Below are 15,686 nucleotides of genomic sequence, written 5' to 3' on the forward strand. Positions count from 1 at the left end.
CCTGCCCTCACTGCCTCCAGTTTTCCCTCGAACGAGTCCCCAGGAGCCTTTGGCAGTAATGGCCCTCAGTGGGACCCATTAACGCTCCAAGAAACTTTGGAGTTTGCATCTGACGTTGACTTCTGGAGAGGTTTCATCAGCTTCCCCTGGGTCTGAGCTTCATGAACTCAGCACCAAAACCACCAGAGAGGTCAATAAAATGCCTTGGGCTGGTCCTGCTTAGTGTAGAAATGGGGGTTGGCCGGGCGGCAGGAATCTGTGTTTGCTGCTCGGGATGGGCATCGGGTGGTAAGCAATTGTACTGCATCACTCCTGGTTTCCTATATTCTTTTACAATGATTGTTAGTTTGTTTCCCGTTACTGGTCTATCAAACTGTCTGTATCTCAACCCATGAGATTTTTATTCCTTTTTCTCCCTCTTCTCCCTATGCCTCTGCAGGGGGTCAGGGGGCAGTGAGTCAAGAGCTGCGTGGTCTTTCCCCCCCGACAAGGCTGAGGAGTGAGCTGGCTCTGCTCATGTCACTGCAGTTTGAGGACAACCAGGAGTTTCCTTGAGGTTTTCCTGCAGGAATATGCTGAGCAGCTCCTCTGCGTTACAAGTGGATCACAGATGAGGTAACTAGTGAATGGCAGAAGCTGTAACCCCTTTCCACAATCCCCGCTGCTGTGGAGCAGGGATGACTCCTTGGGAGCCCACAAGCAGAGCTCTGCTCCTCACGGCACACTTGGCCAGCAACAATGAGAGCTCCAACAAGGGCAATGCAGAAAGCTCCCGCAAAAAAGGACACAGGCAAAGTGTGTTTCCGGGGCTTGGGTTTGGAAGGGCAGGCAATGGGAAGAGATTTGCTCAGGGCTGTCCTGACTTGTGAGTGTGCTTTCCTCCTTTGGCAGTACCTCGGGAACAAAGGGATGCGATGTCCAACGGCAGCTCCATCACCCACTTCCTCCTCCTGGCATTCACAGACACGCGGGAGCTGCAGCTCTTGCACTTCTGCCTCTTCCTGGGCATCTACCTGGCTGCCCTCCTGAGCAATGGCCTCATCATCACTGCCGTAGCCTGTGACCACCGCCTCCACACCCCCATGTACTTCTTCCTCCTCAGCCTCTCCCTCCTCGACCTGGGCTGCATCTCCACCACTCTGCCCAAAGCCATGGCCAATTCCCTCTGGGACACCAGGGCCATCTCCTTCTCGGGATGTGCTGCCCAGGTCTTTTTCTTTGCCTTCTTGATCTCAGCAGAGTTTTATCTTCTGACAGTCATGGCCTACGACCGGTATGTTGCCATCTGCAAACCCCTGCACTATGGGTCCCTCCTGGGCAGCAGAGCTTGTGTCCACATGGCAGCAGCTGCCTGGGGCAGTGGCTTTCTCTATGCTCTGCTACACACTGCCAATACATTTTCAATATCTCTGTGTCAAGGGAATGGCCTAGACCAGTTCTTCTGTGAAATCCCCCAGATCCTCAAGCTCTCCTGCTCAGACTCAAAATACCTCAGGGAAGTTGGGCTTATTGTGTTTGGTGCCTGTTTATTCTTTACGTGTTTTATTTTCATTGTGGTGTCCTATGTGCAGATCTTCAGGGCTGTGCTGAGGATGCCCTCACAGCAGGGACGGCACAAAGCCTTTTCCACGTGCCTCCCTCACCTGGCCGTAGTCTCACTGTTTATCAGTACTTCATTTTTTTCCTACTTGAAGAACCCCTCCATCACCTCACCCGTTCTAGACCTAGTGCTGTCAATTCTGTACTCGGTGGTGCCTCCAGCAGTGAACCCCCTCATCTACAGCATGAGGAACCAGGAGCTCAAGGATGCCCTGAGGAAACTGATTGGACATTTTTTCATCAGCCATAGACTGTGTCCCTTCCTCTGCAAAGGATTCCCTGTATCTTTGTGACAAGCATTCACTATTCCTCCCCTCCTCCTTAACTTTTCACCTCTCGTCTGTGATGCAAAACATTTGTGTAAATAAAGACTCAGTCTCTCTGTGTGTTTAAATAAAATACATGAACCGGCTAACACTTCTTTTTCTGAGACCCATCAGCAGCAGGGCTGAATAAACGGAAAATGAGAAGACCTTTCTGGCTGCAGCAGCCTGGGGCAGGCTGTCCCAGTGCCACTCTGTCACTGGGGCGGCAGGAGCTGCCTGAGGGTCCCCAGGGCCAGGGCTCTTGTACTGGGCTGGGGAGAGGGGATGGCACAGAGGGGCTGCAGACCCCTCAGAACATCCTGGGGAGGAGGACACAGGGGCCCACTGACTGCCTTTGCCTTGTGCCCAAATGCCCCCCATCTCTGGGGCTGACCCTCCTCTGCCCCCCAGCAGCTGCGGTGCCCTTCAGAGGGGCTGTGGCTGTGGAGTGAGTGCCCAGAGCTCTGCAGCACCCTGGGCCAGGCTCTGCTGTTGGGCCAGTGCAGACTGGGCTGGGATGGAGAGAGGGCAGGGGAGGTGGCAGAGCTTGGAGGGAGCTGGGCTGGGCTGGAAAGTGCCCAGGAGGAAAAATCCTCGGAGTGCAGCTTGTACCGTGTGCCCATGCGGGGTGAGGACTCACACCAGAGTGTTTGTGGTGCAGAGCCAGGGCTTGTGGAAAGCATTAAAGCCAGGCAGGTGCAGGAGAGAGGAGGCTGGTCTGTGCCCCTGGTGGCATGGACAGCCTTTCTTACCCACCGGTCTGTCTCACCGACCGTTTCCAGCACTGGTTGCTCACCCCAGGTTTACGGGTGAGTGCGACTGCGAGGCCATCTCCATCCTCCTGCTGGGCTCAGTACCTGGATCAGGGGAACGTCCAGCCCTGCCCGGGCTCTCTCCTGGCCCAGACCTGGAGCAGGGCTGTCTGCACAGCCCCATGTGGGACATGGCTGGTACTGGGGAGGGGTCGTGTGCTGGGGGAGCTTCCAAAATATGATGCTTATGGGGAGCTGGGACAAAGACGACTGCCCAGGTGATGGTGCTGGGGGGCTTTTACCCACCCCTGAATGCACACTACTCTGTGGTGTGCCTTCACAGCAGGGCTGTGGGGCCGTGCATTGGGCTCCTGGGGTAGGGACAGGTCATTGAGAGGGACCATGAAGCAGCTGCCCAGAGGTGACAGCAAGGACAGGTTACACAGAAGGAATTTATAAATTGCCTTTGTTGTGGAGGTATGCTTTAGGGAACAGCAAAGCTCGCCTGGAGTTGGTGGCTGTAAGAAAAGTGAAGAGGAAGAAGAGGAGCTTTGGTCGCTCATGAGAGACCAAGGCTGAACATGGAAAATGCAGGGCGGCTGCAGAATGGGGAGGGGGATTTCATAAGAGCAGACACAGGTGCGGCTGAGGGACTCAAAGGCTTCTTTGCCTGAGTCTTCACTGGAAAGGTCTCCAGTCCTTTGTGACCAGGGAAAGGGTTCAAGGAGGAGGAGAGCATGTGTCGGCAAGAACCTCAGGAAACGCAGGAAGGGCCAGTGCCAGTTTCTGCCCCTGCAGGGGACTCACCCTCTATCACTGAGCTCCTCTTCTCTAGCCCAGGAGAAAGCATGGTGGGAAGATGCTGAAGAACCTTTCCACCTGATGGGTGCAGGAGGTGATGTACTGATAATCCCATTGCCCCTCACAAGCCCACCCCCTGGCTGCTCCTGTTACCATCACTACAGGTGTAAGGTGATCAGCAGACTGATCTTGTCTGAGTGACAAGAGCTTCAGCCACAGACTTTATTGTTCAAGAGGGTTGTGGTGGGTGACCCTGGCCAGCAACTAAGCACACACCAGCCACTCGCTCACTCCAGCCCCAGCACAGAGGGACAGAGGAGAGAATCCTGAGAGCCAAAGCAAGACAAACTCGTGGGTTGAGATATAAAGTTTAATAAATGAAGGAAGAAGAGGGAAAAAGAAAAGAAAAACCTAACACAATGATGCAAAGGCAATCAGTCACCACCTCCCACAAGCAGCCCAATGCCCAGCCAATATTCGAGCAACAGCAACCTTGCAAAGACTACCTCCCAACTTCATTACTGAGCAAGGCATTATAGGGCATGACTTCTCCCTTTGGTCTGCTTGGTCCCTAACGGCACACGGCAGTCCAAGGCAAACTGAGAAACAGGAAGGCAGCCTTGATGCTGTGCAAAGCCCGGTTGAGAAGCAGCTAAACCTTCAGTGAGTTATCAGCCATGTTTCAGTCACACATCCAAAACACAGCAGCGTACAGGCCGATATGAAGAAAATGAACTCCATCCCAGCCAGACTGAGTAATGGTAGAGCTGGGAGAGTTGAGTCCTTCCCAAGGATCTTCTCTCTCAGAGGCAAATGACCTGGGGCTCTTCCTGGGGCAGTGTCACGTGGGGTGTGCGATGCAGGGTGTAGTACCACACCTCCCAGCCACCCTGTGGGGGTGCAAGGAAGCACCAATGCCCCAGTTCCATGAGATGAATGTGTCTCCTTTCGGGCTTTGGTGGCAGTGACAACTGGTACAGCTAAGGGGACAAAGACCTCACTTCTGCTGGGGCCTTCCTGCCCTGCCACTGCCCTTGCCTGTGTCCATCGCAGGCTGCCCTACACTGTCCTACACATGCCCCCATTTCCCTGCAGGCTGGGGACACACGACCTATTTCTCCACCGTGCTCCCACCGTGACATCTCTCTGCCTTTACTGGTATCTCTTCTTCCTCCCTGCTGTTGCCTTGAAACACCCAGCATTGCGCTGATCCAGGCTCCTCAGGGTGACCTGTTCTACCACAGCACTGCCCTTCAAGGGACATTTCCTTCTCCTTATGGTCAATCTCGACTTCCCAAGCTGCACTTTGTGATGGTTTCCCTTTCTCAGGTGGTTTCCCAATGCCAAGGAAAGCTCTGTCATCTCTGAAACCACCTTGTAACCACCTGAAACTGCTACTTTCAGGCTACTCTTTTACTGTCATGAACTGACATCACCAGGCTAGAGAGGTCCATGTCCCTCGGCCTCTCCACACAGGTCACGTGAAAGAAAAGAAAGACCAGAGAAAGAAGCATTATGAGACCTCTTGCTGACCAACTCAAAGCAACTTATGGCAAGACCACGATTGGTGGCAACCTGGGCTGCAGTGTTCATGCCCTGGTGGAATTCATGACCTGAAAGGATATATGCCAGGTGAAAAGTATAGCCAAGAATCTAAACCTTGGGAAGGAAACCTTCAGTATTTTTAGTAACTGGTGAACAGGACACATGTGAACCTCTGGAATTTCATCAAGGCCAAGTGCAAAGTTCTGCACCTGCGTCGGGGCAATCCCCAGTATCAAGATGGACTGGGGGATGAATGGATTGAGAGCAGCCCTGTGAAGAAGGACTTGGGGATACTGGTGTGTGAGCAAATGGATGTGAGCTGGCAATGTGTGCTTGAAAAGCCAATCATACCCTTGGTGTCATCAAAAGAAGTGTTGAAGAAGGGGATTCGCCCTCTCTACGGTGATCGCATGCTACTTCACCTGAAAGACGATGTCCAGTTCTTCCGCAGCACAAGAAAGACAGGGACCTGTCTACAGGGTCAAGAGGGTCAGAGGGTCAAGAGAAGGATCACCAAAAATCACCTATGAAGAAAGGCTGAGAGCTGGGGTTATTCAGCCTGGAAACAAAAAGCTCAGAGGAAATCTTCCTGTGGCCTTTCCATACCTACAGAAGGCTTAAAAGGAAGGGAGAGAGACATTTTACCAGCATCAGTAATGCCAGGACAAGGGACAATGGTTTTAAACTGAATGAGGGAAGATTTGTATTGGATAGAAGGAAGAAATGTTTCACAGTGAGGGAGGTGAGGCACTGGAAAAGGTTGCTCCGAGAAGCTGTGGGTGTCCCATCACTGGAAGTGACAAAGGACAGGTTGGGCGGAGCTTTGAGCATCCTGATCTTGTGGAAGACTTCCCTGAAAAGAAGGGGTTGGACTAGATGATCTTTCAAGGTCCCTTCAAACCAAAACCCTTCTGTGACAGTATGAGAGCAGATGTGGCCACACCAGTGCTGAGTCAAGGGGGACGATAACTGCCCTTGTCTGGGTGGCCTTGGTCCTTCTAACACCACCCTATATGCAGCTGGCCTTAATGGTGCTGAGCCTTTACCAGAGGCTCATATGGCATCCCTCAAAATGCCCAGGCCCCTCTCCTCAGACTCACTCCTCACCTGGTCCTCTCCCACTTTGCCCCTTCTCCTTGAAAAACTTGAAGAAGTTTCCGTTGGCCACGTCCCCAGGTGTCTCAAGGTCCCTGTGCACTGAAGCTCCAGCACGTCAGTATTTAAGGTTCATTATTTATGGTTCATCCTGAGTCCTGGTTCCTCTCCCAACATGAGTAGCTGTAGGACAGCAGAGGTAAGAAAAGGGGTTCCTGGTGTAATCAAGTCATGTCAAAGGTGGAAAGTGTCACTGGCACCATCTCAGAAACACCATGGGAAGGACAAAGAAAGGAAGCAGTGAAAAGGACTTGGCTGTTTGTATTGGAGGGGATGAGGATGGTCCAAGAGAAGAACTCGAGGGGGGGAAAAGAGTGGAAAAGGGAATGAAAGGTGAAGCAATGGATAGGATGAGGGCTGTTAGGGGGTACCTGTGGGGCAGCCCTGCATCTGCGCAACACTGCCTGCAGCAGGACAAGGAAGCCGCCGTTGATCTGACTGTACTGGCATCTCATTCACTTCCATGGTCACAGGGAACCCAAGCACTTCCCCCACCATCAACAAGGGCAGAGAGAGAGGGGAAGAAATCAGCATTATTCAGCATTTAGGCACCTCAGGAGGTCTCTGCTTGTAGCTGCTGCTCACAACAGGATGAGCTATGGGAGCAGACCAGGTTGCTAAGGAATTTATGCAGTAAGGAATTAAAAATATTGAAGGATGAAGGCAGTACTGCCCCTCTGGGCAACCTGCTGCAATGTTTGTCTGCCCTGATGGGGAAAAAGATTTGTTTTTCTTTTGCAAAAGCACAGCTCCTCCCAGCACCTCGACTGCCGGTGCTGGGCTCGATGTTCAAAGAAAGGGTCCCCACCACACATCATGCAACTGATGCCACATGGAGCAAGTGGATTGCACTGATCACACAGCGAACTCGAATGGGAAACCCCAGTCGCCCAGGAATTCTGGAAGTGATCATGGACTGGCCAGAAGGCAAGGATTTCGGAATGTCACCAGGGGAGGAGGTGACGCGTGCAGAAGAGGCCCCACCATATAATAAACTGCCAGAAAATGAGAAGAAATATGCCCTGTTCACTGATAGGTCCTGCCGGATTGTGGTAAAGCATGGAAAGTGGAAGGCTGCTGTGTGGAGTCCTACACGACAAGTTGCAGAGGCCAGTGAGGGACAGGGTGAATCGAGCCAGTTGGCAGAGGTGAAAGCCATTCAGCTGGCTTTGGCCATTGCCAAGTGAGAAAAATGGCCAGTACTTTATCTCTACACTGACTCATGGATGGTGGCAAATGCTCTGTGGGGGTGGTTACAGCAGTGGAAGCAGGGCAACTGGCAGCGCAGAGGCAAACCCATCTGGGCTGCTGACCTATGGCAAGATATTGCTGCCCGGATAGAGAATCTGGTTGTGAAAGTACGCCACGTAGATGCCCTTGTACCGAAGAATGGGGCCACGGAGGAACATCAGAACAAGCAGCAGGTGGATCGGGCTGCTAGGATTGATGTGGCTCAGGTGGATCTGGACTGGCAACATAAGGGTGAACTATTCATAACTCGGTGGGCCCATGACTCCTCAGGCCATCAAGGAAGAGATGCGACATATAGATGGGCTCGTGACCGAGGGGTGGACTTGACCATGGACACTGTTGCACAGGTCATCCATGAATGTGAGACATGTGCTGCAATCAAGCAAGCCAAGCGTTTGAAGCCTCTTTGGTATGGAGGGTGATGGCTGAAATACAAATCTGGGGAGGCCTGGCAGATTGATTACATCACACTGCCACAAACCCATCAAGGCAAGCGCCGTGTGCTCACAGTGGTGGAAGCAACCACTGGATGGCTGGAAACATACCCTGTGCCCCATGCCACTGCCCAGAACACTATCCTGGGCCTTGAAAAACAAGTCCTGTGGCGACATGGTACCCCAGAGAGAACTGAGTCGGACAACGGGACTCATTTCCGAAACAGCCTCATAGACACCTGGGCCAAAGAGCATGGTATCGAGTGGGTACATCACATCCCCTATCACGCACCAGCCTCTGGGAAGATGGAACGATACAATGGGCTGTTAAAAACTACACTGAGAGCAATGGGTGGTGGGACTTTAAAACATTGGGATGCACATTTAGCAAAGGCTACCTGGCTAGTTAACACCAGGGGATCTACCAATGGGGCTGGCCCTGCCCAATCAACACTTCCACGTACCGTAGAAAGGGATAAAGTCCCCGTAGTGCACATGAAGAATATGCCAGGGAAGACAGTCTGGGTCAGTCCTGCCTCAGGCAAAGGCAAACCCACCCATGGGATTGCTTTTGCCCAAGGACCTGGGTGCACTTGGTGGGTGATGTGGCAGGATGGGGAAGTCCGATGTGTACCTCATGGGGACCTGATTTTGGGTGAGAATAGCCAATGAATCAGATTGTGTGTTGTTAATTACTAAGTAACACTGTCACTGTATGTCCTCATTACTATAATTGCTATCAGTTGTACTACGAGTAAGGCACAGGGATGATAGGATCAGAACTGACCTCAGCAGCTGGCGCCCAGCAGTTTCCTCAAGATCTACATCTTCAGCCCATGGACTGTGTGCATGAGCCACACCAGGTGCACCAGTCACAAGCTCCGAAAAATACAGCATACAACAGACCAGCACCACCCAGCATCTCACCTGCCCTGAGAGACTGTTCTAACAGATGGAGCCCAAAGCCATGGATTACAAGAACTCAACGGACACTTTGGAGGGATGGCCCATAAACTAAGGGCATTATATCCGCATGAATATATATGTGTATATATATGACAGGGGAACGTGGTGGCAATTCATTGGAACCTGTAAGATCTGTGCATGGCATAGATGGTCTGGAATAAGGGGTGGATAATGTCCTGTTTCCGGCGGGGATAGGGTTAATTTTTCCTGGTATTCCATGCCATGTGAGCCATGCCCACCCTGAGCTGCTGGGGGAGGGGGCAGAAAGTCGGGGGAGGGGGCAGGAAGTCGTAGCTTGGAGCGGGCTGGGGCGTCCAGGGTCCGGCGGGGAGCGGCGGTTCCGTAATCATGTTTGTATATTCCTCTGTCCGTGTTATTGTTGGTGTTTGCTTGTTCCCTTTGCTGTTCTGTTAAACTGCCTTTGTCTCAACCCAAGAGTTTTACCGTTTTCTTCAGATTCTTCCTGTATCGGGAAGGCCCAAGCGAGCGGCACGTGGTTCTTTGTTGCTGTCTGAGGTTAAACCACGACAACTACATAGCCAGAAAGCAGGGTAAAGAGGAGGTGAGGTATTGATTTCAAAGGTGTGCAAAAGCATTTCTTTGTCAGCGATGGAATAAAAGGACACGGTCTTCTTTTGTAGCTCCAGCAAAATCCAACCTTCAACGGTTTACCCTTGCAGAATAATGTTTCTTGATCTCTGTGCCACGCTGACAGCTGCTCTTTGGGACCTAGCCATTCTGTTATAGTTGAATTTAAAATAAATCGAGTCCAAAATAGATTCAATAAATATTTATTGAGGTAGGAAGGCAAAAGCAGTGCTGGGCGGCCGGGGAGTTGCAACTCCACCAAAGGCTCGCAAATTCAAGCAAGCTGAGCAGCTCTTTTTATCTTCATGGAGGTCAGTTTTGACATCTTCGGTACACCCCTCTGTAGCTTCTTGCTTGAGGTAGTTTAGATAAAAAGTTGGTCACAGAATCAGCTCAAAACAATACATTCTGATAACATTGTGGTTAAGCTTTTTGTCAAACAGGAGTTCCCATGTTGGTGTAGCAAGACAACATTGTGGACATGTCTCTTCTGGTAAAACAGGGAGTTCTCAAGACTGCCACAATGGGTTCGTTCCTCTTGCTTAACTTGTTCGATCAGCAAATCACCTTTAGTTACTTATTACAATTCTACGTACCAGGAATGCTCCGCTCTTCCTAATTTGTCCCTTTTTCCAAGAAGTTCATCAGCAACTCCAACAGCCCACCCATCGCTGGCCTGGGGAATTACTTCCCAGTAGCGGCACCGCGCAGAGAAGCTCTGGAAACACGTCACTTGGCTGATGCAGAATCTCTTGGCGATGGCTTTAATAACAGCAGATGTGCATCCCTACTCAAAACAGAAAGAAAACCAACAGCCACATGATAAACTTTCACCAAAGTTCAATCCCGCAAATCAGCAGAAATCCTCAACCAAGCACCAATGACTGCATCCTGAGCACACGGAAACATTTAACAGGCACAGCTGAGGACACAGCCACGACAGACTCACGCACTCCAGCGTGAAGGGGAAGGTACTTGCTACCTTACAGGACGGATCTTATTCCTAACCACAGTCTTACTAAAAAATGTGCCGATAATAAATGGGACGCTTCCCTCAATAGAACTGACATAGTCACCCGTTCACTGGGACATGTTCTTGCACACTTGATCAGCAAAAACACTTGTTTTATGTTTTCAGCTACAGCTGTAGTACTCTGCGTTGACTGTAAAAATAGTTCTGTAAAAATGTGCCGCGGTTTTGGCCAGATTGGCCGATCAGAACGACAGATGGCCCTCCCCCGACTCTCTCCTCAGAGAGGAGAGGAAGAGATAAGGAGATTTACGAGTTTAGAAAAAGAACTAAACTACTTTAATGAAAATAATAATAAATAAGAAAATAGTATAAAGTAATAGAATAATAAAAATTAAAGAAAAAAAGCATACAATATATACAAAACCGTATCCAGCTCCCAGGATGACGATGGCGTCAGCAGCAGACACAGGGAAAGTCCCAGACTGGAGTCGGCGACGGACAGGAGCTGAATTCCGGAACTAGAGTCCGGAGTGCTCGGATCGGGATCAAAGGCAGACGAACAGACAGGGTCCTCCTCAGACGTCGGCCATTGAAGAAAAAACGAGCCAGAGCCCCCTTTGCCCCTTTGATCCCTCAGCTTTTATACTGAGCATGATGCAGATGGGATGGAATACCCTGTTGGTCAGTCTGGGGTCACCTGTCCCCTCTGCTCCTCCCTGCGGGTGGGACCCTGTGTATCGCAATGTTTTCAGTTAGCTGCGTCATACAATAGAATGCAACAAATGTGGAAGTCGTTGACAGTATTTACCATTTAACCCAGGGTAAACAAAATTATGCATACAGTAATTATATTCCTTTTCTGACCTCTTCAAGTCTGCCCAAAGCATCGTTCAGTTTTCTTCTTCTTTCCAAGGCCAGAAGCCAGACTTGCTGCCATTTGCTGACTAGAAGGTTTGCCCGTGGATTCTGGGTTTCCATTTGCACCTGGGCTGCTGACAGATACGTGCCTGGGGCTGGGGAACGCTTTCCTGTTAAAACATGACAAAATGGGTTAAGTCTCACTCCGTTCAAACAAAACAAACGTTCACACGAAGGGTACTTGACCTTCCTCAAACTACTCCTTCCTGTCCCAGATAACGAGCCCATACCCTGATCGGATTGCATCGGGTGGGATTTTTTGTTTGTATTATTTTACCATCGTTGGGAAAGGAAGGACCACGTGGTGCTTGAAGTATTTTTTGTGTAGTGGCTGCACTAGTGAAGCCACACCGGTTAAATCGAATCTTTGCAGACCTCCCAGAGAGCTGAAAGGTAAACAACCTGATTTTGGAAGCAGGTTCCACGGACGGGTAAGTATAAAGTACAACGGGTAAGCATATCTAAAAACGCAAAAAGCAATTTCCTCACTTGGTGATTCACTTTCCATTCGACTTCACTGAACACACTTCCTAATTGGATCCACATAAATGGATAAATGCGCAGCTCATTTGATTTAGTTCTTCTAAACTAAGCACTGGAAGCTATTCGTTATTTTATTTTCCTAACAGGGCGAAAAAGAGGGATATTCACAGAAGCATATGCATCTTTTCCCGTCCTTCCTGATGAGGCTCACTAGGAACAAGGTCTATTCTTGCCAAAGTTATTCCAGAGATGGATGTTTTTCCAGGCTACCACAGGATGCACTACTGTCTGCACTTCCTAACCTATAAACTCCGTTTTACAAAAAGGAGGCAGATTCATTCATGTGTTTGCTGAACTCCTTCAGCACTGAAGGCAGATGAAGCCACAAACAACGTCTGGACGCTTCTTCAGAGTAAACCGCTTCCGTTAGATAAGAATATAAAAGGTTCATGGAGCGGACGCTGGATTTGTGACTTTATTTTTTTTGAGGGCCTCTTTCTAACAGTAGTTGCACAGGGCACGTAGGTATTTTCTCTGCTCAAGTTCCAACCGACCACACAAAAGGCTTCAGCAGCTGCAGAGCTGCATTACCACAAACAAGGAAAATGCCTTAATTATCCGTGTCCCGTCAATTTCAATCAATTCTCTCTAGATCCAAAATGGGCTCTGAATACTTCTCACATCATCTGCAGGCCAAAAATTAAATGGCAGATTGAAAGGAAAGGAGGGGATTTAGGAGGTTAGTTTGAAATCTTCAGGCCTAGAAACAACACATCATCATGGACAGCACACCAAGTCACACAAGGAGGCAGAGAAGATCTCTTGCTCCTGGGAGGCACTCTTCAAAATAAAAGGCACAACAGAAGCATTCTTCCGTGGGCTCCACAGGCACAATAATCAGTAAAAATACTAAAAAAAAATATTTAAAAAACCCCTAAATTGTATGTAACAAGAGAAGAAGATGGGGGCACGGACACCTTCCTAAAGATGGCTGAGATTTTCAGAGAAGCATTCCATTCTTCTTGTTAGTTGGATCCAATTGGGATAAAATTCTGCAGAATTCAAAACAGCAAATGGCTATTTTCTGAGAAGGAAGAAACAAGAACGAAAGATGCGTAATGGCCGCATACATTTTGTGAGACCTGGCTTAAACAGAACTAATCAAGGAGGTTACTGCTTCAGGGACAGCAGCAGGTTCAATAACTTTTAAGTTCCCTGGGTCAAATTAAGGTGAATAAAAGTGGAGACTAGGGTGAGTTGCTCTGTTTAGCTAAAACCTATGTCACTCGCATGGCACACGCAAAGGAAGGAAAGAATATGGAGGAGTAAGAGGAAAAATATTAGTTATTCCAAGCCTGCGTTTCAGCTATACTCTGCATCTTGAAAATCTCTAGAGAATTATTTACGGAGTGCTAAGTTTTACTACAAGACTCATCACTCAGATAAACATCAAAGGAACATTTCAGTTAACGCTCATCATAATTACACACATGATGTTTGGCAAGTTCAATTTCAATAGCCCTGGGGTCTCCACCCAGAGGTTTCTGTTCATTCAGCAAGTCTTCTGTATGCGTCAGCCACGTCAGCAGCTCATCCAGGGTGCGCTGGAACTGCCCCAAGGCGAGCAAGGCACCTTCCAGCTTGCGCTAGAGGAAAAATAAAATTAACAAGGAAATGGTTTCACAATGCTATTGAATTGGCTTATGTTAGCATTAGTCACCACAATCCAGAGCAGCGTCCGTGCATCTGATATCATAAACCCAGGGAGAAACAGTCATCCAAGACAAGCAACAGCTTCGTACTCAGAGCCGAGGTTGCCATTCCCCTGTAAAGCCTCACACGCCAGTCTTAAATCCCTAACCTTCAGAGACCCCACGTAGCCAGAGCAGAGTTCAGCTGGAAGGTTCTCTCGTCGGAGATACGACAGGAGTTTTTTATCACTTACAACAGAATTTCAATAGAAATGCCATTTGCTGCATGATCTTTAAAACCTTTTCTTTCTTGTGAAATGATTCAATTTAGGAAAAAAAATACACTTCAAAGCACTGCATCTTTAAATCTCTCTTTCACTTTGATAATTTAAGGAAAGAGCACTGAAACAGTTAAGGATTAAGTTGTGTCTTTTTTTTTTTTTAAAGTGCTCAGTTCAGCAGCTAATATTACTTTTGCACATATAAACATGTTTTCAACCGCTACTTAAGATATCATCAACTAATCAAAATGAAATAATAATGATTCAAGATGGCACTGCTGACAGAGGAAGTGACAAAAAATACTGCTAAGGGTTTAAAAACCACAAAAGCAACTCAATAAATTGTAAAATTCAAATTATATTATATATAGAATCATAGAATCATAGAATCGCTGAGGTTGGAAGGGACCTTTAAGATCATCAAGTCCAACCATTAACCTACCCTGACAAAAACCACTTCTAAACCATGTCCCTAAGTACCACATCTACCCTTTTTTTAAACACCTCCAGGGATGGTGAATCCACCACCGCCCTGGGCAGCCTATTCCAATGTTTAATAACCCTTTCAGTGAAAAAATGTTTCCTAATATCCAATCTAAACCTCCCCTGACATAACTTGAACCCGTTTCCTCTCGTCCTATCACTTGTCACCAGGGAGAAGAGGTCAGCCCCCATCTCTCTACAACCTCCTTTCAGGGAGTTGTAGAGGGTGATAAGGTCTCCCCTCAGCCTCCTCTTCTCCAGGCTAAACAACCCCAGCTCCCTCAGTCGTTCCTCATAAGGTTTGTCCTCCAGACCCCTCACCAGCTTTGTAGCCCTTCTCTGGACACGCTCCAACACCTCACTGTCCTTCTTGTAGTGCGGGGCCCAAAACTGAAGGCAGAACTCGAGGTGGGGCCTCACCAGTGCCGAGTACAGGGGGATGATCACTTCCCTAGTCCAGCTCACCACACTATTCCTGATACAGGCCAGGATGCTGTTGCCCTTCTTGGCCACCTGGGCACACTGCTGGCTCATATTCAGCCGGCTGTCCACCAACAAACCCAGGTCCTTTTCTGCCGGGCAACTTTCGAGCCACTCCGCCGCAACCCTGTAGCGCTGCATGGGGTTGGTGTGACCCGAGTGCAGGACCTGGCACTTGGCCTTGTTGAACCTCATACCATTGGCCTACGCCCATTGGTCCAGCCTGTCCAGATCCCTCTGCAGAGCCAACCTACCCTCAAGCAGATCAACACGCCCGCCCGGCTTAGTGTCACCTGCGAACTTACTGAGGGTGCATTCGATCCCCTCATCCAGATCATTGATAAAGATATTAAAGAGAACCGGCCCCAGCACCGAGCCCTGGGGGACACCACTTGTGACCGGACACCAACTGCATTTAACTCCATTTACCACCACTCTCTGGGCACGGCCGTCCACCCAGACTTTTAGCCGGCGAAGAGTACACCTGTCCGGGCCATGAGCAGCCAGTTTCTCCAGGAGAATGCTGTGGGAAACAGTGTCAAAAGCTTTGCAAAAATCCAGGTAGACAACATCCACAGCCTTTCCCTCATCCACTAAGTGGGTCACCTTATCATAGAAGGAGATCAGGTTTGACAGGCATGACCTGCCTTTCACAAACCCATGCTGACTGGGCCTGATCACCCTCTTCTCCTGCATGTGCCGTGCAATAGCACCGAGGATGATCTGTTCCATGACCTTCCCAGGCACCGCGGTCAGGCTGACTGGCCTGTAGTTCCCTGGATTCTCCTTCCGGCCCTTCTTGTGGATGGGTGTCACATTTGCCAACCTCCAGTCAGCTGGGACCTCCCCGGTTGTCCAGGACTGCTCATAAATGATGCAAAGTGGCCTGGCGAGCACTTCCAACAGCTCCTTCAGTACCCTTGGGTGGATCCCATCCGGCCCCATAGATTTGTGCACCTCCAGGTGCTGAAGCAGGTCCCC

General features: G+C 49.5%; 2 protein-coding genes across 2 annotated transcripts in view; one reads left to right on the forward strand and one right to left on the reverse strand.

Annotated features, from left to right (window-relative positions):
- The first annotated feature begins 914 nt into the window (after positions 1 to 914).
- On the forward strand, positions 915 to 1,892 carry LOC141736713 (olfactory receptor 14A16-like). The gene has a single exon (XM_074571270.1). The coding sequence runs from the start codon at positions 915 to 917 to the stop codon at positions 1,890 to 1,892; it is 978 nt and encodes a 325-aa protein (XP_074427371.1).
- A 3,523-nt stretch (positions 1,893 to 5,415) lies between these two features.
- Positions 5,416 to 15,686, reverse strand: part of LOC141736714 (antigen WC1.1-like) — a 34,682-nt gene continuing 24,411 nt past the window's right edge. Inside the window, exon 5 of the mRNA XM_074571271.1 lies at positions 5,416 to 5,475. Within this exon, the coding sequence (XP_074427372.1) occupies positions 5,416 to 5,475 (60 nt within the window). The remainder of the gene's footprint in view (positions 5,476 to 15,686) is intronic.

This window comes from Larus michahellis, assembly GCF_964199755.1.
Source record: "Larus michahellis chromosome W unlocalized genomic scaffold, bLarMic1.1 SUPER_W_unloc_1, whole genome shotgun sequence".
In the NCBI taxonomy this organism is placed as follows: domain Eukaryota; kingdom Metazoa; phylum Chordata; class Aves; order Charadriiformes; family Laridae; genus Larus; species Larus michahellis.

Excerpts from the sequence above, each read along its gene's own strand:
- LOC141736713 (XM_074571270.1), top strand. The coding sequence starts at position 915 with ATGTCCAACGGCAGCTCCATCACCCACTTCCTCCTCCTGGCATTCACA.